General features: G+C 44.3%; 2 protein-coding genes across 6 annotated transcripts; one reads left to right on the forward strand and one right to left on the reverse strand.

Moving 5' to 3' along the window:
- Window positions 1-4: 4 nt before the first annotated feature.
- cep295 (centrosomal protein 295) lies at window positions 5-15,788 on the reverse strand. Of its 4 annotated transcripts, none has more exons than XM_078085344.1 (28): window positions 15,422-15,788; window positions 14,657-14,857; window positions 14,422-14,546; window positions 14,236-14,329; window positions 13,804-13,917; window positions 13,574-13,714; window positions 12,954-13,137; window positions 12,576-12,755; window positions 12,119-12,355; window positions 11,236-11,333; window positions 10,563-10,775; window positions 10,397-10,473; window positions 9,525-10,284; window positions 9,206-9,380; window positions 8,835-9,032; window positions 8,520-8,738; window positions 8,318-8,415; window positions 7,553-7,643; window positions 6,681-6,905; window positions 5,611-6,228; window positions 4,694-4,867; window positions 4,122-4,477; window positions 3,654-3,824; window positions 2,114-2,174; window positions 1,231-1,503; window positions 675-762; window positions 291-390; window positions 5-166 (listed from the first exon to the last, which is right to left on the reverse strand). In XM_078085344.1, exons 1-28 carry the CDS (start codon window positions 15,518-15,520, stop codon window positions 128-130), a joined length of 5,409 nt encoding a protein of 1,802 aa, XP_077941470.1. In that variant the 5' UTR covers window positions 15,521-15,788; the 3' UTR covers window positions 5-127. The 4 variants fall into 4 exon arrangements, with proteins under 4 accessions (XP_077941470.1, XP_040030601.2, XP_040030611.2 ...); XM_040174667.2 differs by having other exon boundaries at window positions 4,035-4,477; XM_040174677.2 differs by having other exon boundaries at window positions 9,516-10,284.
- On the forward strand, window positions 15,777-22,924 carry med17 (mediator complex subunit 17). Of its 2 annotated transcripts, none has more exons than XM_040174735.2 (13): window positions 15,777-16,133; window positions 16,629-16,873; window positions 17,277-17,440; window positions 17,800-18,019; window positions 18,104-18,240; window positions 18,346-18,427; window positions 18,633-18,785; window positions 19,404-19,534; window positions 20,010-20,194; window positions 20,640-20,777; window positions 21,105-21,222; window positions 21,893-22,052; window positions 22,454-22,924. In XM_040174735.2, the coding sequence occupies exons 2-13, from the start codon at window positions 16,639-16,641 to the stop codon at window positions 22,660-22,662; spliced, it is 1,932 nt and encodes a 643-aa protein (XP_040030669.1). In that variant the 5' UTR covers window positions 15,777-16,133; window positions 16,629-16,638; the 3' UTR covers window positions 22,663-22,924. The 2 variants fall into 2 exon arrangements, 1 of the variants encoding a protein (XP_040030669.1); XR_013451621.1 differs by having other exon boundaries at window positions 15,820-16,133; window positions 21,105-21,342.
- Window positions 22,925-22,975: the final 51 nt, after the last annotated feature.

The following is a 22,975-nucleotide window of genomic DNA, read 5'->3' on the forward strand; positions in this document are numbered from 1 at the left end:
GTAATCTACTTCATGAATGTTTATTCTTAAACTAATCTGAAAGTTTAAAAATGTGCAAGAAAGGGAACTTAAATAAGTTAAAATACTTTATAAAAACTTTACAAACATAAAGACATGTTCAGAATCGCTACGGAGTCTGCTTGGCACGAAGCTTCTGTAAGGTTTTCTGTGAAGAGATAAGCAAAGGATCTCCAGGTGAATAAAACTACAGGTTTATGCTCGCAATTCTGTAAGAAGCATAGTATTTATAAAACCCATTTTCTCAAACACTCATAATTTAAGAGCATTACCTTGTGGAACTCTTTGGCCTTCAGTCGGTTAGCTTCATAAGCCTGCAGTCTGTTCCTGACGGCTTTCTGATGCTTCACCTCCTCCAGCTGCTCATACAGTCTGCAGCAACACACAATACATACAGATATCAAACGCCCTCGTATGGTTTTTGATCAAATGAGATAAATCCCATTTTACGTTTGAAAAGGTATAACATGTCGTCCGTTGGTGTTTGGAAACGACTCCAAATGAACTCCTTTGTGTCAATGAGCTTTTTGTGGGCATGTAGTTGAGGTAATTATCAATTATACCTTCAGCTCTTAAAAATATAAAATTAGACGTAAAAGTAGTATAAGCAACATTTCCTCCTCCGTAGACTAAAGGTTAAAACCGGCTGATAATACCTTTGAGTTCTCTGGTGCATCTCAGAAACATCCCGTTTCCTTTGCTCCGATGTGCTGCTCTTCACCTCGTTAGGCCTGCTATCGCTCGCTGAGGGAACAGAAAGAAACTATAGCAAGTCTTGTTTTTGTTTGTCTTCAGATGAAACTGAACGGGTCATTACTTTTTCAATCAAAAGCCAAAACCAAAATGATTTAACCAATTGAAATCACCAAACCTTGGCATATACTTCAGGTAAGAGATTGGCCATTCCTTTACAGTGCAGCAAACAATTGTTATGAAATATTAATTCCACTACAACCACCATCTATCAGATAACCATTTCATAAGTCTTATTATTTTCCAGTTCGCTACCTGCAAAGAGCCGCTATCTATATACATATAAATTAAAGTACTAGGTCATACAGCATGTGAGAACAGTATCACTTAAGGTTTCAGCGGACTTCAGGATGTACATCAAGTCACCTTCATAAAACCTAGTTACTTTTTTGGAGGTAATAAAAATATCTATATCAATCGATCTCAAAAAGGGTTGAAGTGATGTGAAGTGTGGGATACCTGGAGGGGGAAGCGGGGACCTTTTCTGCTGGATCTTAGTGGTACGATGCGGCTCTGCAGGTCCCCCCTTTGACTTGGCGTTTATCGGACGATGCGTTTCGGATTTCGTCTTTGCCTTACTGGGGGCTGGTTTAGATTCCTTAGCGTTGACTTTGACCTTGATCTCCTCCACCCTGCGGGACGATCTCTGGAGCAGCGCTCTGCGCTTCTGCTGGTGGACCTCCTGCAGGTCTTTGCCGGGACCCCACTGAAATTCCAGGAGCTTCACTGGATCTAGGGAGATGACGTTTTTCACAAAAAGAGCATAGTAACCAGCTAGCTCCAGACCGACTTGTACCTCTACCCGCTGAAAGAACTCCCTGAGCATCGTCAGTCAGTTGATAAACAATAAAACACAAAAACTACCATAATCTCCATCCTAAACATTGACTCAAACTAACACATTTGGAGGCAAAGAAAAGAAGGGACGCAAGAACTAAAACTTAAGTATATATTGTCTTGAGTCTCTACAGCCAACGAGTTTTTAAGGTGAATTCACAATTTTTTAGAGCTGGTAAGTAACATCCCACCTTGGCTATTTCACAGCATGAATGGAAAGAATACAAAACGTACCGGAAAAAAAACAATAACAGAAGACATATGCTTTTGATCTTGCCACCATTGTCTTGCTAGAACAGCTGTAAGCAAGTCATGAACTGAAAACACAATTGTTTCTCTGTATTTGGTCAAAGTTTGAGGGACAATAGGAAGAGATTAATTGCTGCACCTTATTCGTTTGGTAAATGTGGCCATGCATTACGGCTTTTAATTAAATCTGTTCGAGTATGTTGATCGTTGTTCCTGATATGAAATATGCAGATAAATTCAGTTGACCTGTTTTTACCTGGATATGGGTTCTTCTCGTCTTCTGGGGTCCCAGCCCGTAACAACGTGGATGTAGACCCCTAGAAGAGCAGAGGTTTCTGAGTATAGAAAGACGCCTGTTCCTAACAAATGCTATTATTAAGCCACTCCAAAAAAAATACCCCCACCCACCCCCGCATAAGTAAAACAATTTAAAAAGTTTTTCTACAGCATAACAACTTCTGGCTGTAAATAACGGTTTTGGTGTCTTCCAGTCAGGCTTTGGACAGCACCACAGTAATGAAACTGCTCTTCTTAAGGTTCTAAGCGGACAGAGCGCTTTTCTCAACAGGATTGGGAAAAACTTAAGAGTGGACTAGACTGGACTATTGCAATGGTTTGTTCACAGGTGTAAAAGGTCAGTCAGAACACTACAGCTGCACCACTGGCGTCCTTTTCCAAAGAAGAATTGTTGGTTAAAGCACTAAATGGTGTAGGTTAAAAATACATTTCTGACAGACCTTATGAACCCTCCCAACCTCAGGACACGCGGCTTCTGTTCCCAGAACCAAACATGGAGAAGCAGTATTCAGTTTGTTTTACTGGTACTGCTTATTTCATCAACTGCACTGAAAATGTTATTCTTGTTTATCATTTGAATGGGTTTTTACTTAAATGTCCTGGAGAAGGAGGACGTGAAGTGATCAAAGAAGATATTACTGAAAAAAATGGGATATTGTATCACAAGCAAGGGTCAGTCAAACAGCTAATGCTACCTAAATCTGCAAGAGAACTGATGCTTATATACCCTGGGTAGGAAACACAAAAGCTTTAACAAATATTTCTACCAGCCGAGTCTACGAGCTGATGTGGACCAGTATTGCAAAAGCTGTCACAGCCAGTTATCCTGCTGAGGTTCCCCTAACTTATGCCACTACATTTGGGCAGTGGAGTATGAAGATTGTGGGCCCTGTAGAAAGGAGCAAGTCAAGAAATCGCTTCATGTTGGTAATAACAGACTATGTTACCAGATAACCAAAAGTCCTTCCCCTGAAAACTGTCAAGGCAAAATTAATTGCTTTGTGTTTGGTGCAATTCTTTGCAAGGTTGGGGCTTCCCACGGTTAAGGTACTTGCCTTTAGCTTGAAGAGAGGCCCCTCAGGCATCAACAGGTTTCTCTCTGTTCGAACTCTTGCACGGAAATGAAAGAAAGAGGTTCCCTTGCTCTGCTTTAAACTCACTCACTTTTCACCTTTTAAAAGAAACTCCTCGTTGTACTAAACTGCCGAAACCCAAAATTGTGGTTAAAGGATGTCCGATGTACTTAAAAAAAAGTAGAAGTGATGCTGTTTTTAGGCATAATTGAGGTATCGAGGAGCGGTGTAACACCATGGTCTTAGTTCCAAAGAAAGATGGCGCGACAAGATTTTGCATTTTTACTTTTCCCACTTTACCCACTCTCCCAGCTTCATACCTACCCTGGTCCCGCATGCAGCACTTTAAACATTGCCTTGTTCTAATGTGATTTACAAATACATTTGCCTTGCCTGCTGAAGTCAAAAACAAATAAAGTCAGTCACCTCGGTCTCTTGAGCTTGCTGTCCCTTTTCCTCTACTTCCTCACGGTGTTTGTCTTCATTCTTTTCCTCTTCCTCAGGGACAATTGTCTCTTGGTCCTGCAGCGTGGTGTCGGTCAGGCTCACTAGTGTTATCTCTGACTGCTCTAGGATCCCCTTCTCACCAGCAGCTTCCTGAGGAACAACAGACATGTTAAAAATATGACATTGCAAACAAGTTCTAAAGAAAGCGTAAAAACTCAACATGTTCCAATATAAACTTTGACCTATGCATCTTCAATTAACATCCTGCAGCTGAAGCGCAACAGGACAATTCTCAGGCGTTGCATCTTTGGGCGTTGCTTTTAGTTAGTGTCTGATTTAGTGAGCAAGAAAACATCGTACCAATAGTTTATCTAACAAAGGACAGACGTGGTTTCTGTCTGCATCCGCTCCCTCCATTATGTCCACGTTCGGTGGATCGTCACACACCGTTAAACGTGACGAGAGCAAAGCCGCTGGCTCTGCGTCTGTCCTGGTGTCTGGGAACAGCACGAGGACGGACTCGTGGGGACGGCACTGGGAGGCGATCAGCGGAGAGAAGGAATCCTGCAAAGCTTCCACGCAGCTCGACGGCTCCTCCGCTCTGAGGCGTTCGGGTGACGCCTCGGACTCATCGGCGTTGGTTTCAAAATCCTCAGAAGACGTGGAAACGGCATGTTCCCCGCTGGCCGGCTGCCCCTCAGGGGACGTAGGCACATTGTGTTCGGGCAGGTGGAAGATCATGGAGGGGTCTGCAGTTTCGTTGTGGGTGATCTCAGCCAGCATTGGGTGGAAGGAGTCAGAGTCTGGAAATGGTGAAGAGGGTGATAGATATGAATGTCAGTATAGCGAGTCACTGACCGGCTCCTGGGGAGCGCAGGGCCTTTCTAAAAAAATTAAACAATGTTAACTAATAGAAAGTTAGAGGCCTCTGAAAAGGAGGTGCTTGGTGCCCTCCAACAAAGACACAACAACATTTTTCAACAATTCACTGTAATTCCGTGAATATTTTTTGCCCTCACCTTCAGTCCTCTCTGGGCCCAGGTCCATTGACATCGATTGGTCCTGCGCTGTCTGGGGATGTGGATGCTCAGCAGGGGCCGAGGCACCGTGTGACGAGGGTTCAGGAGGAAACACCGGGTAGGACGGCACACCGGCCTCCGTTGAGACACCAAGATCCACGTGTGTCCTTTCATCTACAAAAACAGCAGAGTGGTTGATGACAAACTCGCACCGCGAGCAGAGGAATTTGATTAGGACGGACATGCATTGCAGTTTAAAAGCTGGGATTCTTCTGCCATAAAGTTGGATTTTATCCAGACCAATGTCAGAGAGGTCTACCCTCTGCATCTCAATAGTTTTGTTTTAGCTTCTTAGCAACAACATAAAGGAGACAAAGATCCTTTTGTAAGTAGGATTAAAAAGAGAACAGCTTCCAAATGTTAATAAATATTAACAAGCACGTGGTAAGCAAAATTCACAGAAACATAATATCTCATGAATGGAGGTTTGAATCAGACTAAGCTTAAATATATCTACAAAATAGTAATCAGCCTAAGGAAGTAGATTTAACAGAGTTAATTCGATTTTATGAAACTGTGTGCATCGATGAGTCATCTGTTCATCATTAATGGTTTATCAATAAAACATTGTAAAGATGATAAATAGCCGTCATAAAATTACTATTTTGAAAAGGTGCAGTCTGGTCTTTCGTTTATTAGCAATTTGAGACCTCGCAACCCTCCGCCCTTCAATTGCCACACACACACACACACACACACACACACACACACACACACACACACACACACACACACACACACACACACACACACACACACACACACACACACACACACACACACACACACACACACACACACACACACACACACACACACACACACACACACACACACACACACACACACACACACACCGGAGCTTTCGCTGTGCTGGCCAGAAGACTCATCCTGCTCCACAACCAGCGGCCTCATCTGGCTCTCCTCCGGACCTCCATCCAGCCCCGTGGTCGCCTGCTCCGATGCCACCCGACCAGTCAGGTAGTCGGCGTAAAAGTCCTGCCCGCCGCTCGGCCAGTGGGAGCTGGGCTGATGGGAGAGTCGACTGATCATGCGGCTCAACGTGGAATCCCATCTGCCTTGATCAAAGCTCACCGAAGCCGACGGGCCTGGTAGCTGACAAATCATGGAGGAGTGAGCGGACGGTAGACCGACCAGCAGCTGCATGGCTGAGTCCCTCTGCTCGGCGGCGAGGCAGGACGACTGGTCCGCCAGCTGGCCAATCAGAGGTCTAAAAGAGTCCTGATCCTGGTACTCAGCGATTGACGGGTCCTCTCCCGAGAAGTGCTCCAGGATCGGATCTGTTGTGGGTTGTGAATCACTGACCAGGCCTCGCTTCTGAACTTCCTCTGTGTCTGATGGAAGAGACCGGCGGGAATAAGAGCTTTCATCCTCCCCTCTCCTCTCCGTGACTCCAGCCAAAGTCTGCTGTGACACCGAAGAGGCTGGTTGCTCCGTGTACGAGCCTTCGCTATCTGCAGACCAACGAGAGAGAGAGAGAAAACAAGACGCAGACTTTAGGTTAAAAGAAATCATGTGCTGCCAGTAAATTTGGCCTATTCAAAATAAAACACATTGGTTGCCATGACAAATTTTGATACCTTTCACATATATATTGGGGAACAAAGGCCATTGCAGATACTGATCACTCACTGAGCTCAGTTCAAGTGTAGAAGCCCTCATGGAATGTATTTTATACTGCCCCTAATACTTTATGTCGAGGTAGATCATAGCTCGGTGCACACATGCAAATGCAGGCTGGCCTGCGCGTTGTCATTTCCAAATGTTTCAAACCCCACCACAAGCAGACGTAGTAGGATGAAGCATTCATTCAAATATTCAGAAGGCAACGCAGCCAACACTAGCATGCTGATATCTGTCATGCTGAGAATGAGAGTGACAGAAGCCTTGAAACGCATCGTATTACCTGTGGTTCGGCCAGCAGCGCTGAGGGAGATGTTTAGCTCCCTGGTGTATTTGTCTATAATATGCTGGATGCTGCTGTCGTTAAACAGAGAGTCCACAGCCAGACCAGAACGGCTTGCGGCCGAGCTGTCGATGATACAGGAGCTGTGAGCGGACGGCGATGAGATATGGAGTGAATATCCTCCCCGTCCTGGCTCAGCACAATGTCTGAGCGATGGGGATTTATCTATGGAAGAGGTGTGGGAGAACAAGAGGAATATGTATTTAGGCTGGTTTGTACAGCGTATGGATCACGTGTAGAGCATCTCATTAGGCTTAAATTTGATTGAAAGATTTTTTTAAATGTAGAGTATGAGGTACTTGTCTAGAGTCAGTGTGCTACAGTAGATGGAGCACCAGCACAGGATCAAAGAAATGTACTGCTGTAGATTGGACACACGTCAAATTGCAATTTAGAAACGTAACAGTAACATCTAGAGCACTAGACTTTACGTTAGTACTTTAGGGCCTAAAGTACTAGTTAGTACTTATTAGGAATAAAGTACTAGTTAGTACTTTAGGGCCCAAAGTACTAACGCTTTTGCGTATTTGTACTTGCACGTTAAAGCATGCCAAGGTTTCTACAACCATGAGATAACACACAGACTATTTACAAGTGCCTCATACAACCCTGTTTGAAAAACATCTGAACTATGCCCATAAAAAAGTGATACAAATCAGGGCAGCTTCATAAAAAAATTGAAGCAAATTACAACAGGTCACCAAATAATGCTTTCTATTTAGACTCATCGAACCAGATCAGTAAGCCAACAGTAAAGAGTTTCTTGATCAACCACAAAACAAAAAGCGAGCCACGTCCCCGCAGTTCCTCACCAGCATCAACATTGAGCTCAGGATCCGTGGTGATGTAGCTGCCGGTGGAGATGGTGGTGGAGGAGTCAGAATCAAGAGGCCTATGTGCAGACTGACACATGCACACATAATAATTGTTAAAAAGGGACACGCGTACATGAACACAAACTCACTGAGCTCAGTTCAAGTGTAGAAGCCCTCATGCAATGTATTTCTATCAAATACACTTAGGGTCCAGGTAGATGCACATCATCGCCCCACACACACACACACACACACACACACACGATGGAAGAGTAAAAGAAAGAAAACAAGTGAAAGAGAAAAAAGAGTGAGAGCTCAGTTCAAGTGTAGAAACCATCATGAAATGTATTTTTATAAAATACACTTTGGGTCTAGGTAGATTCACATCATCGCTCCACATACAAAAGAGAACGAACGAGTAAGACAGGAAAAGAGAGAGGGTAAAAGAGAAGACGAGTAAAAGAGAAAACAAGTAAAAGAGAAAGAGCTCAGTTCAAGTGTAGAAACCATCATGAAATGTATTTTTTATCAAATACACTTTAGGTTTGGTAAATTCACATCATCGCTCTGTGGACAGAAACAACAACAACATAATCATCATTCACTCCACGTCCCGGGTGCGTGACACTGACAGAAATGTTAGACGGATGCCTGTATTTTAGTCAGAACTGTTCCTTCTCTTGTAACTTTCGGATCAGTCTCCATTTGCCACGAGGTGTACGACTTGAAAGAAGAAGAAACCTCAAAGGCAGGAAGCGTTACCTCGGCAGAGGGTCTGCTGCTTGTGACCGCGGGACCAGAGTAGTCGGCTCCTCTCCCAGAGTCGGAGGAAAGCGGTGAGATCACCCTCAGGACTGAGTCTGGAATCAGCGTTCCAACAGAGAGGAAATGGCTTGTTTTTCTAATCAAATACTGAAACATTTTCCTTCCGTAGTCTTAATCTCTTCACCTGCCCTCTACGTACCAGACCCAGAGGACTCTGGAGACGCCCCCGTCAGCAGCCTCTCTCTCCAGGTTCCTCCTGAGCTCGTCCCAGAGACAGTGGATCGATCAGCCGTCCGCTGCCCACTGCTGGACCAAGAGGGTGCCTGCACGGTCCTCTCAGAGGACGTGGACGATTTCAAATCCTCCTGCCAGTCCCGGCTCAGAGCCTGTGAGGGGACTATCCCACTATCCTCCGGGCCTGTAGGTCGGAAACACAGAGAATCCAATCGAATGACAATCAACTCTCAAAAGCTCGTCACGGGGTGTGGGCGTGTGATGCTGGATCTAAGCTCACCTGCGACTTGGCTAGAGTCGACCGGTGTCTCCACCTCTTGAATAGCACTGAGCTCGTGTTGCTCCATCATCATCTCCCCGGCGCACAGCCTGAAGCGGGTCACTGGGGGCTTCGCTACTCTGGGTGGAGGGTGCAGTCCAGCAGGGAAGACTGACACTGGGGAAGGTCCCGCAGGAACATCACTCCGACAGATGAACTCTGAATGGAAAAATAAAATCTCATTAAAAGAAAGATGTTTAAATGTATTGGAATGTAATAGAACACTGGCAAATTAATTGATAATTAGTACCTATGAAAAGGGACAATGTCGCACTTTTGGGAGGATTCAAATTATAAAACAAAATAAGGTGGAAAGAGATTTCCATTCTCACCACTTTCAGATGGCTTTTGCTGAGGGGAGTGTTCTTTCTCCTCTGGGTCCTCTAAGTGAGCTAAAGTTCCTCCATTGGACTCCTCTATAGCTCTCAGCAGGGACGCCAGTAGCTTAAGGCGGGTCTGGCCGATGTCCTCTGGAACCACAACTTCACCGGCGGGCTCTGGAACAAGCTGTGGGTGAAGGGAATGCATCAGGAGACTTATTCTAACAATTCTTAACTGAGCTCAATGAGTTGGAACAGCCACAAATAGGTAACCGATTGGTCTACTCTAATGCAACCAGAACACCAGGGTGATAATTGTTACCTCAATCACTGGTTCTTCAGTATGAATCAGAGCCTGCAGCGTCTCCTTTTGCCTTCTCATCTGCTCCATCTCCGCTTCCTGTCCACGTTGCTGTTGTTCCCGTCTCTGCCTCTCCTCTTCTTGCCGTCTCTGCTGCAGCGCGACAGCCTCCTTCTGCTCCAGTGCCCGTCTCTTCACCTCCAGCAGCTGTCGTCTCTGCCTCTCCATGTTGCTGTCGGCCTCCTCCCCGGAGCACGGGGACCCGGGTGGCAGGGAGCCATGCGACACAGGGCCTCTCACCGTGATGCGCGGGCTGATGGCCCGGACGGGATCAGACGGGATCGGCGTCGGGATGTAGGCCGACCGACACATTGGGAACAAATGGTGAGGCGGTGACTCAGAGGAAGGTCTCACCCTCTCTGGAAGGTGCTCCGTCACTCTCTCCATTATGTTATCAGTCAGCCAGGCGGTGACATCTGGTCTCCGGCTCCTAGGGTCGTTCGAAAGACATCCAACCGCAGACGACGGCGGAAGCAGCCTGGAGCCGGGAAGTCCTGATGGCGGAACCAACATGTCGGACTCTCTCGTGGGAACTTCCGCGGGGCTTAGTGGTCTGGCGTGGAAGAATCCAGGTGCTGCAGGGGCCGTAGGGAGCTGTGGGGGAGCTGGGAGATGAGCAAAGCCGGTGGCCGGTGGCAATGACCCGGCGTTCATGTTGTAACGAATGCGTAGAGCTCGCTGGTATTCCTCCAGGCGGTGGCGGGCCACCTCCACTGATCTCTGGTGAATCCTAGAAATGAAACAACGGTGGTTTTATCACAGCCTCTAGAATCTTTTGCAACTTATACGTTGATCCTCTGAAGAATACATTGGCTTCATTACAGGTTTTAAAAAAAACACACTTGTTTTGTTCCAGCAGCCGCTGTTGGTACTCTTTGATCCTTCTGGAGTGGTCATCTTTACCTGCAGAAGGCACCAGCTGTAGAGTGCAGAAGCAGCTATTATTCCACACTGACCACAGGTATCCTGAAGGATACTGGCAATCACAAGGAATATTGAGAAGCCTACCTCAGTGGCTATTCCAGGAGTGACAGGAGTAACGTCCTGCTCATGGACAGGTACTTCCGGTGGGTTGACGGGTTCGTCCTGGGTCACAACAGCCTTTAGGTCTTCCCTCTCCTGCTGAGCCTCGAGCAGCATCTGCTCCAATTTGGCTTTCTGCACCTCCAGCTCCTGGAGCAAAACCACCTGCTGCTGCTTCTCTCGGTCAAGTTCCTCTGCCTGAAAGAAAAAGAAAAAAAAGTCTTAAAACAGCAAATCTAACAGATAGCTGATGGGGTGAAAAGGAATATCTGAGCAAGCAGGGGACAAATTCAGACCAGATAGTGAAACACATTCTTCAGAGAATCACCCTTCTCGACAGGAATTGACAGTCAGCAGAGATCCTGCTCAACTTCATTTTTCTTTATTGAATAAAAACATTGTTAAAACCGGCTCCAAAACCGGGCATCAAACTAAAGACCATACTAATGCATTTTGAGACTGCAGACAACTCAAGAGAAGAATATGTAGGTGTGTTTATGTAGGTCCAGAGCCACTCGGATAACCACCAAATCAGATTTTGGATTCTTTACAAAATGAATACAGACTGACTTCCAACCTGTGTGGTCACCTGATGCTGCCCAAATGTACCATGTTTAAAAGTAAGTTCTGCCCTTCCATCACAGGAATCCACACGTACCCTTCTCTTTCGGCCGTCTTCAAACTCTCGGACTCTGCTTGCAAGTGAATCAGGAAGTGGAGGATCTGCGGCAGTTGACTGCTCCGTTGTTTCCGGCGCTGGTCCAATTATATACAGAAAAAACACAAAATTATTTTTAACTCAAGACAACTAAATTAATAATAAGCGTTTTTCTGCAATGGGATTTATATTAGAAAACAAAAAACAGAAGGGTATCTCAAATTTGATAAGAATAAATAAAACCCCCAAAACAAAAACAAGTGCTATTAACCAGTTCTCTAGTAGTAGACGGCATAGAACATAATATTACATTTTTCTTTCCCTTTTAAGCGAGCTTCCAACCATAAAGTCAGGATAACTGATCAAGCAAATTGCCAGAATAATTTTCAGAATAATGTAAATAAATTATTTCAGAATAATGTAAATAAGCTTATTGGATCATAATTATTGATACATTAATGTTGCAGCTGGTTAAGTTGCGGTTAATTTTAATTACTTTATTCATTAGTTGATTATATTTTGTATTATTAATCAGATACAGCAATGTAAAATAAGATAAATATAGCGGAGCCAAAACTACAATGTTTCCCACTGAGGTATCGCACAGAAAAAGTATAAAGCAGAAATTAGAAATTGAGTAAATGTACATAATGCATTTCACCACTGTGAACATTGATACATTAAATCAACAATCTTTAGGTTTAAAATGTGAGCGCATTTAGGATAGCAATGATTTATCAATAAACTTTTCTTTCTGGACCCCCGCTCCCTGACGAATCAACAGGCCGCATCAAAATAGGTTGTTATCTATTATTGTAATCAAATCGCACTGTTCTCAGCCCTTGATGCATCCTACTGCAGTTGGTGACAGTGGCCGACTTACCCGGCGCCGCGTCGGCCGGCTCAGGGAGCTCTGTGGGCAGCAGCAGGCTCTTCTCCTCGCTGCTCAGAGAGCCTGTGTTGATGGTCGTGTCCTGCTCTGGGATCTGAATGGCGGTGGCGGTCAGGGACTCGGCTGCGGAGCCGCTACTGCCATTGTCAGTCCACTGGTTCTTCTGGCTCCTGATGCGATCCAGGAGCTTCTTCAAAGCCCGTCTGGGAGCAGGTTTGGTGGACTGCACTGCGAGGACAGAAGAAAAAAAAAAAACCTGAGGCAAATCTGTCTGTGTAACTGCCTGGTCTGGTTCTTCAATGGATCATTTACATAAATTCATATTATCTATTGCCGAAAACTATGCTATGTATTAATCATTCAAATGGGCTTTTTAAACACATTTTATGACAATCCATAGAAAATGAATCAATACAGATGTTATGAGTATCTGGTGTTTCTAACCCACCTTCATCAGATAATTCCAGCTCTGTGCTGCCGGATTCCCGCTCAGCATCATGTTGTGTTGCTGCTCCTCTTTGTGAGGCAATTTCATCCAGTGAGACGTCCAGCTCTTGGTCGTGGCTGCTTGTGGACAAAGCTGGCAAAGGCTCGGGTACCAGCTGCACCACTACGTCACCTTTGACCCCTGGGATGAGACACAGTGGAGGTATAACAAGGCTCCATTACAACTGTGGCTTTTTGTGCTTTGCCCCACTGAAGATCGGAGTTCAATCGGCTACGCAAATACGCAAACAAAGCTCAGCGCAATGACGATTTGAGAAACTGTATTGTCCAGAGTGCCCCCCCTCTACTACATAGGAATCACGCTCTGAAGTGCTCTTACTCCTCTCTCCGGTGTACATGTCCTCAAAGGCAAACTCCATCTCCCTTTGGAAGTCCTCCCTCGTCTCCTGTCTCTTTAGGAGAGGCTGGAAGATCTGAGGAGGCATCTGGGACACCTGCTGCCTCCTCCTCAGAAGGTCTGTCTGCTGCATGTGCTCCAGTTCAACAAACAAGCGCTCACGATCCTGAAGGGAACCAAGAAAAAATAATACAGTAAAAACGAAAGACAAAAGGCCCCCACCTCGTATAGAAGTGTAATTACTCATTCTGATGAGGTTTAAATTTTTTAAATAAAAGTAAACAATCCCACACTTACTTTTTCTGGCATCAGCAGAAAATATTAACACTATTATCTACTTCTTATGGGGTTTATCCTAGTACCGAATCATTTTTTAGGATGACTTGACAGGGCGCGTGCCAGTATGTTGATCTTCTCTACATGTGTTCTATTGACCTGGAGAAGGTGTGTGACCGGATCTCCCCAAGAGATACCATGGGAAGTGCTGCGGGAGTACGGGGTATACCCAAAACGAGAGCTGTGTTCAGGTTTGCCAGGGATTGCCTCTCTCAGATACACATTTTTGTGTCTATCTGCTCATTCAGATAGCTGGTCAGTTGTACCTGGACAAGATGTTCCCTCTTCAGCGCCTCGTTCCCTCTCAGACGAGCCTTCTCAAGCTGCTCCTCTCGCTTTCGCCTTTCCTCCCTCTCCAAGTCCTGCAATCTCCTCACCTCCAGCTCAGCTCCCTCATGGGCATTCGGCTGTAGGCGCAAGCACAGATTAGACAACTGAAAGGAAGCAGGACAAGCACACCCCTGGTTTAAGTGCATGCAATGACGGGAGGGATCACCTGCTTTGTGTCAGCCTCTCTGTCTACTGTGTGCTCAGGCATGTGGTAGTGCGTCGTGGCAAAGGCGCTCACGTCAGACTTCTTCACTACACACAGCTTCTTGGAATCTATGCTCTGCGGGAACAACAGAAGCCAAAGTTACCTCCGCTCCACTCAGAACCTGAGGCGTGCAACTTGAAAAGTGTGTGTTTTACTTTGCAAGTGGGACAGGACAGATTGGGGGCAAAGCTTAATTGTGTGTTGGGAGGATGAACAGAGATATCAAGCCTAAGTAAAAACATGTATAATCAGAGAACAGATACGCGCCACATTTCTGTACTGAATCACTAGATTACAATATGCCACCCTAATTCTTACTCTTAAGTAAAAAGGTCAGCCGGCTAACTTGTCTGCAAACAGTGAATGGTGTCATTACTACCACTCATAGGGCACCTGAATGGGGTTTGGGGGAAGCAGTGGGAGGCTGGCCACTTTTGCTGATCTTTCCTTCTCTGCCTGCAGCGCCTTCTTCCTGGCATTGATGCATCTACAGGCAAGCAAATGAAAATACTTATTGTTCTGACTTATTTCCAGCAGCTTTATACATCTTTGAGGCAAATGTTTAAGGAAGCTGCTTACCGGTTTTGCCTCTCGTCCTCTTTAAGCCGCTGTGATTTGAGCTCCTTGAGGGCTTCCCGATAACGCTCCTCTGCTTTGACATGATTTTCTTCCTCCCTCTGAGCTATGGCTTCCAAGTCAGGCTCCTTGTGCAAATAAAAAGAAAGACAAAAGGAAATGTCACCGTATTGTTTAGTTTCAGCTGTTCCTTGTTTGTTCGTTAATTTCCCTTTTGGGGTCTCCAAATGAACCTTACATTTTCTTTTGCACTTCTGTGTCCCTGACCGACCAGCTGGAGGCTCTCCTGGTAGAGCCTCTGCAGTGCTTGGAGCTTCTCCCTCTGCTGTTGCTCCCAGTCGTCCCTCAGCTGCTTCTCCAGCTGCTCCAGCTCTCGCTGCCGTCTCTGCTCAACCTCTCGACGGATCTGCAGTGAGATGTACCTCTGCTGCTCCCGCACCTGGAAGTCAGTGCAAAAATGTACATACATATGTAGTCTTATAAACAAAAGCATATTATGATCTCCACACAGAGGTGTCTTTCATTAAAAGTCAACCAAAAACTGCAAATTTAGTAAAGAATGGTTTAGGCCAAAGACTACAGGCAAAAATGCCAAATGCCAACAGTGAAGAAAAGGGACATGTTAGGGAAATATTTGATGTTCACTGCCTTCATGTTGTAACATATCACAGCACTAACACAACAACAACAGGAGAACTGGCAAACCAAACTCTTCTCAAATAGTAAACATTGGAATTTGTCTTTTGATCTCTTTACTGCCAGATTTCTTAAATTCTGGTTATTTTAATGAGGGAAATTTAAAGAGAGAACAGATTATGATATATACACAAACATATGCACACGTTTATTAGATTCCTTGTTCGTGTACACATACTTTAGATAGTCATGGTTCTATGTGGGGGAACGCGGCCTGTATCCATTTACGAGTGAAAAGAACATTTTGTAGTCTGGCTCAAGTTTCAAACTGTTCCGTTCGGAACACTTGCTATTAACGTTAGCTTACCTGTTGTATTCGTAATTTCCTCCGCCGTTCATGTTCCTCTCGGATTAAACGAGCCTCTTCGTTGGGACTTAGTCTTAATTTGGCAACTTTTCTCTTCATTTTCCTCAAACATTGCCCGTGGCCATTTGCAAAAAAGCAGGTAATGCTAGTAATTATGTTAGCGCATGGCTAGTTAGAATTAGCTTCATAGCGCTGCAGACATCACAACTTATACATTATGGCTTTACACTTAAAAAAAAATCGTGCTTACTATAGAAACGTTACCGAACAAAGATGAAATCAACCCGATGCGTTTTGTTTAAGACCAAAAATCCATGTCAACACAACGAAAAAAGAGAACGTTTTTATCCCACACGTCACATCCGGTGGGTTTAAACTGCCCGCCGGACCCGTTCCGTGATGACCAAAAATCCCCTTTTTCTACTACTGACCAAACATGGTTCCTACCCATTTTGTGTGGGGATAAAATGATATATCCTGCCTATATTATAGTAACCTAAATAAATATGATATCTTAAAATCAAACGACATGAAAGTAAATAACATTAAGCACTCAGAGCTGCAACGGTTACATTGTTAAAGCCGTTAGCTTCTCCCCAGGGGAGCGCAGTCGAGCTGGTGTGGAGAGAAGACTCACACTTCGTTCCTGGAAAGTAGTCCACGACTCCAGTGAATAACCGTTTGAGCAAGTGGGGACTATTGTACACCAACGGTGAGTTATATACTAAAATAAGTGTAATTTGAGCATTCATTTTGAGCTACGGTTCTGCGAGGTATCCTTTGAGACCAGCAAGGAGCTAATGCTAGCTAGTTTCGCTAGCTAGGAGCAGACATAAACAATTGAACGCAGCTAACGTTAACGTTGATATTAGTGCAGCCGATTTAAATAACAGTACGCGGCTATTATGAAGCAAAGATAGAAGACAGCAGCAGCGGGACCATTTTTTTTACATCCTTTACTTAAGTAAAAGTGATCATACCACACTGTAAATACTTCACTTCAAGTAAAATACTGTATAAATACCTGTATTCCAAACATAATTATTACGGTCATGTTTTCCAAATTATTCGTTTTCTCTTTTTTATAGTCATCATTTTATGATGTGTATGTGTGTCGTCAACCCTGCAGAGATGCACTGAGCAGATGACTGTACTCCATTGTGTCTTCGTTTAAATGGTTGAATCTTGCGGCTTGTCCTCTCGTCAGCCTTGTCATCATGTCTGGTGGACCAGCGGTGAGGGTCAGCATTGAGTCTACCTGTGAGAAGCAGGTGCAGGAAGTGGCCCTGGATGGAACAGAAACATACGTCCCCCCTCTTTCCATGTCCCAGAACTTGGCAAAGTTGGCACAAAGAATTGATTTCAGTCAGGGATCTGACTCTGAGGAAGATGGAATTGACGGCAAACCAAGGGACCGTGAGTGGACCAAGCAGGAGCCGGAGGAAGAGGAAGGTAATGTGTGCTCAAGAGCGTGTCTACAGCCTGATCAGAGTTATGTCAAGCTGTCTGGACCCACTAGGATTTATCCACCACTGATGTTACTATTTAGATAAAGGTATTTCAGCTGCATGGCCCTCGTCGAAGTGGATGTGTCAATTTAATGAAAAGAGTTAAGGACTTTCACATCAATATCAAGTCAGACCTTCTTATGGTAGAATTAACATAATAAAACATATTTAAATAAAATATAATAATAAGTTAAATAACTATAGTTTCTAAAACACCATCCATGTTTTAATACTCTAGTCACCATGACGCCGACCCAGGTGTATGGATTCAAAATAAAATATATTTGTATAATACAAGTCATATGGATTTTGTCCTCCCTGCTCTGATTAGCGGTTCTCTCACACAGGCACAGTGAAGTTTCAGCCGTCTCTTTGGCCCTGGGATTCAGTGCGTAACAACCTGCGCAGTGCCCTGACCGAGATGTGTGTGCTCCACGACGTGCTAAGTGTGGTGAAGGAAAAGAAGTACATGGCCTTAGACCCAGTGTCTCAGGATCCAACAGCTGGAAAGGTAAAGTACCGAGTCACTACTATCACTTGCACAGTGCTGGAGATATCAGCTGGAGAGATGTCGGCCTTCTCCCCAATATTATTGGACCATATGGCAATTGGGTATATATATATTAAAAAAACAGCAATTCCAGATATCTTGATGAGGTTTGTCAAGAAAATCCACAGACCATGTTGTACGTAGTTTCATCTGGGAAATATTCTCCTTCCAACGAATTACTACCTACAGGAAACCGCTTACTGTAAGGGCTGTGGATCATGTTCAGTCATATTGATGGCCAAAATTCCCAAAACAATGAAACTTACACTAAAACAATCCAGATTATATTCATAACGCTTTCATTTCTTGCCCTCAATCAGACCCCCCAGGTGTTCCAGCTGATCAGTAAGAAGAAATCATTGGGCACAGCAGCACAGCTCCTGCTGAAGGGAGCGGAGAAGCTCAGCAAGTCCGTGGCAGAGAACATGGAGAACAGGAGGCAGAGAGACTTCAATTCCGAGCTGCTGCGACTCCGTTCCCAGTGGAAGCTCCGCAAAGTGGGAGACAAGATCCTGGGAGACCTCAGCTACCGAAGCGCAGGTAAGAAGGCCTCTAAAGCGTCCAGTCAATTGTGTAAACTGGTGTCTCCCAAGCTAAACATGTTTTGCCTGCTTACCTGTGCAGGATCCCTGTTTCCACACCATGGCACGTTTGAGGTGATCAAGAACACAGACCTTGATCTGGACAAAAAGCTCCCAGAGGACTACTGTCCCCTTGATGTCCAGATCCCCAGTGATTTGGAGGGATCTGCTTATATCAAAGTGAGAGGGAAACCACCAGACACATTCCACGACTATAAAGATATGTGTGTTTTGACTTGTTAAATTGTCCACTGCATGGCAATCAAGGGGTGTTTATGTCTTCAGGTATCCATCCAGAAGCAAGCTCCAGACATCGGTGATCTGGGAACCGTGACCTTGTTCCGCAGGCCGCCAAAAACCAAAGCTGGTACGTTTCCATGTTCACTTTTTATTTATGTATTTGACATTTATTTAACCAGGTAAAATCCATTGAGAACCAATTCTCACTGACGTGACATTGCTCGTCTTCGGATAGGCGGTAAACTTCTCTTTGCCTTTAGAAAAGTAATTGTACCTCATATCGAACATTCCCCTGATCTCTTCGCTGTCCTCTCTCCTTTGTTTCCGTCCAGGTACCCAACAGTGGCATGTGAAGCTAGAGGCGGCTCAGAACGTTCTGCTGTGTAAGGAGATCTTCGCCCAGCTGTCCAGGGAGGCTGTCCAGATTAAATCCCAGATCCCTCACATTGTTGTAAAAAACCAGATCATCTCCCAGCCATTCCCAGGTCAGAAGGCTCCTGCCATGCTTTAGTGAGCATGACGTGTACGTAGCATATTTAAGAAAAAAAGTTCACTATAATCCTTTGCTACTTTTTAATAATTCTGAGTTGCCATACCATATTTTAAAAGTGGACGAATGACATGTGTTTGATATGGAATAAAAGATTATTCCAGGACCGCAAGACTGCGTGATCAGGTAACCTGATAAAGGTCAATGAACTGTTTATTTTCAACCTACAGCTGCTTAAAAGCCCTTGCTCTATTGTGAAAAAAATATTGCAAAAGACGATAAATAAATGACCGGAATCAGAAATCAGGAAACCTTTATTGCCATAATATGGCAGATATACAAGGAATTTGACTTGGTGGTTGGTGCGTAACAGCAGACAGTACGACAATGGATGACAAGACAACAGTGCATAAGGAATAAAATAAAAAATAATGCTATGGGAAGAGCTGTTTTTACAGTAGTGGTTCATCCAGAGTAACAATATTGTCCCGATATTTACATTTGAATTACTTTGGAACAGATTTCATCTTCTGGTCTCTGGATTTGGCTGTGATTTATTTAATAAGGAGGCATAAAAAACAAACATACTGAGGCTGTTTTTGTTGTCTTTCAGGTCTGCAGCTATCCATCTCACTGTGCCACTCCACGGGAGAGAAGAAGAACCACCGGGCGACTCCAGATAAACCCAAACCGGATGACCACCTTTACGTACTGGAACACAATCTGCATCAAATGATGAGAGAGGTGAAACACTGTGTGAACTCACTCCCTTTACTTCGTAAAGTGTTTTTGCAGATATAGAAGAAGAATCGAGGAGCCAAAATAGATTTGAAGCACGGTGCCTATTCTTTTCTTTCTTTTTTTTTTGTAAAAAAAGGAAAGTCATAATCTTTATTTTTGTCATGGATTGTGTGAAGACAAATAACAGCTATTATATCCTACTGGGATTTTTTGAAACTGAAATATCAAATACCGTATGTATCTGCTTCTAATATCCTTTACTGGTGTCCTTTACTCCTCAGGGATGAATGTGTTTCTGGGCTCGACGGAAATTTTTTACACACAGGATAAAATGATCATATAATATACACAGAATACTTGCTTTGTTTTGACATTTCTGTGCTATTGTTCTATGAATAACGTCACCAGTGAGGTTTTGGAGCACAGTATAATTTTGCAGTAGAAGTCTGTACTAATTCATCTCCGGTTTCGGTTACAGTTTCACAAGCAGCAGCTGAGCTCAGTGGTGATGCCGCATCCCGCCAGCGCGCCCTTTGGGCACAAACGCATGCGCCTCGCGGGGCCGATGGCCTACGACAAGGCCGAAATCACCAGCTTGCAGCACAATGAGGGGCTTCTCGAGAAGATCATCAAACAAGCCAAACACATCTTCCTACGCAGCAGGTAACTTAAACTGTGCCGGCTATGGTTTGAATTTGAAGACAGATATGATCAGCTATGTCATTGTGTCACAAAACTACAATAATGTTAGGAGCTTACAAACTTCCTACTATGCAAGTACCGGTAGAAGTACTGTATGTAAATCCGGGCAGGGCCGTTGGGGTTATAATGCCACGGTTTGCATTGAGATGACTCGATGTAGTGCCAATGAGTCATATTTGCCTCGTTGCAGTAACCAAACATTGCTACATCTACATGATCCGAAATTTCCAAACAGGCCTCTGAATTGTTGCAATTCCACGTTCGACCAGAAGGTGCTGCCCCTTCTGTTCGCTCATCATAGTTTTATCTAAAGAAAGCAGAATAATTCACAATATTTCGACTATGCAGAGTGAAGCCTCGTATTAGTTGTTATTTGTATCACTTACCTCGTGTTTGCGATCCCCAGGACGGCGCGGACCATCGACAGCCTGGCCAGCCGCATTGAGGACCCACAGATTCAAGCTCACTGGTCCAATATCAACGACGTGTTCGAGTCCAGCGTCAAGGTGCTCATCACCTCTCAGGGCTACGAGCAGATCTGCAAGTAAGTGGGGGACACGAGGGAAGGATGAAGTAGGACTCAATGTGGGGAAATACAGGTGAGAATCTGCAAACGTATTAATGAGCTGTTGTTGGCATCTGTAGGCTCTTTAACGACATTTCAAATGATGTAGATTAAAAGCTAGGAATTGTGATCAGAGGAAAATCATATCTTCAATGTATTGTCCTTGTTTTCCTTCAGTTTACTGAACTGGAAATAATGTCGACAGACTCTTGCATGGATATGAAAGTCAGGCAGCAAAAAACTATGATGTTTCTTGTTTGTTTTCCTTAGTCCCTCATTCTGGCTTGACATGTTTTGCGCCCTCAGGTCCATTCAGCTGCAGCTGAACATTGGGGTGGAGCAGATCAGGGTGGTGCACAGAGATGGTCGTGTCGTCACGCTGTCACACCAGGAACAGGAACTGCAGGACTTTCTCCTCTCACAGGTATCACAGATACTGCACTTGTGCTTGTGATAAATAGTACTTAAGTAGAAGTTCAAGGTACTTGTACTGTACTTTTTCATTTTAAGCTACTTATTACTTGTGCTCTTCTGGACCTGAGAGGTAAATAATTTATTTTGGGATTTTTTTCATTCCCTTCCTGTCCAGTGAACACCACGTATATTCTGATGTGTACATGTAGAATGTGATAAACTTTGTTTAGAAAATCCTCCTACTTCTTCAGCTGAATACTGAAAACTTTAAAAAGCCTCTTACATCAGCTGGCAAAAGCATCATGGCAAAGCTGAAAACAGGCTTTGTTTATTCTTTTTAGCAATATGTGATTTTCACAGGACAGAGACACTATAAACATGAGATGATCTTATAGAATATGATATATTGATGTAGATTTAACTAGCCAAAAGGTTATAAAGGGGTTAAAAACATCTAGAGCTGTAAAATGCAACAAAGACATTGACGCTGAAGTAATATTGATCCAGAAATATCATACGTATAATAGTAAAACACTGACCGGAAACACTTTATTGCTATACCTTTTATTTATTTTACTTTTTATTCTTCAAATTATATTTAGCTGACAGTAATTGCATAATTTTATTTGAGAACTGCTTTGAATGCAATATTTTCACACTGGTATGTCTTTGATTCACAGATGTCGCAGCATCAGGTACACGCAGTCCAGCAGCTGGCCAAAGTGATGGGCTGGCATGTTCTGAGCTTCAGTAACCATGTGGGCCTGGGCCCGGTGGAGAGCATCGGGAATGCCTCCGCCGTCACCGTCGCCTCTCCCAATGGAGAGTATGCCATCTCCGGTGAGACCAGTGTCACTAAAAATCCAAATGGGAAATCCTGCATTGCATCAAGATCTGTTGCATTTTTGAGTTAACTGTTCCACACCTTTTTTCCCCAAAACTAGGGTAGAAACCGTTGCATTGCAACACCCAGTCTCAACTACAAAATTGAAAAGATATCGGTCATTGATCAGACAAACCGCTTGATACAAGTTAAGGGATCATTAAGAAGGCAAACACACTTCCCACATAAACAACTCCTGCAATGCATTACATCAATATTTGGAATGAATGTTATCTGGCATGGAGATATGTTGGCACACAGACTGTCCTTATGAACTCATGGACCCCAAAAGTGTGAATGTGTTAACAGGAGCCGATCACTGATTTATCGTCTGTGTGTATCTGTTTGGTTGTTGCAGTGCGTAACGGCCCAGAGAGTGGGTGCAAAGTCCTTGTCCAGTTTCCCCGCAGCCAAACCAAGGAGCTGCCCAAGAGCGACGTCATCCAGGACGCCAAGTGGAGCCACCTCAGGGGCCCAAGCAAAGAGGTCCACTGGAGCAAGATGGAGGGACGAAACTTTGTCTACAAGATGGAGCTCCTCATGGCTGCGCTGACTCCCTGTCCGTAGACCCGGTCAGTCTACGGACTCCTTACCCAACAAAGCCGTGGTTTGTATCCAGCCGAGTGGCCGGAAACTGGACAACTAAACACATAGCATAACTTTTTTTTGTAGAGAATAATTTTGTACAGGACTTCCCATGACAACGGCTTTGTTGTTGAAACTTATGTTTCCATCCTTCACACTTTTCTGAATGCTTCTATAGCCCCCTTTCCACCTCCAATAGTGTGTCTATTGCCTGTTATTGACAAATTAAAACATAACGTCTGTATGTATTTGTGCTGATTTGTCATAGCATCATTACAATAGGGATTTGAATTTC

The sequence above is a fragment of the Gasterosteus aculeatus genome, chromosome 1 (assembly GCF_964276395.1).
Source record: "Gasterosteus aculeatus chromosome 1, fGasAcu3.hap1.1, whole genome shotgun sequence".
Classification (NCBI taxonomy): Eukaryota; Metazoa; Chordata; class Actinopteri; order Perciformes; family Gasterosteidae; genus Gasterosteus; species Gasterosteus aculeatus.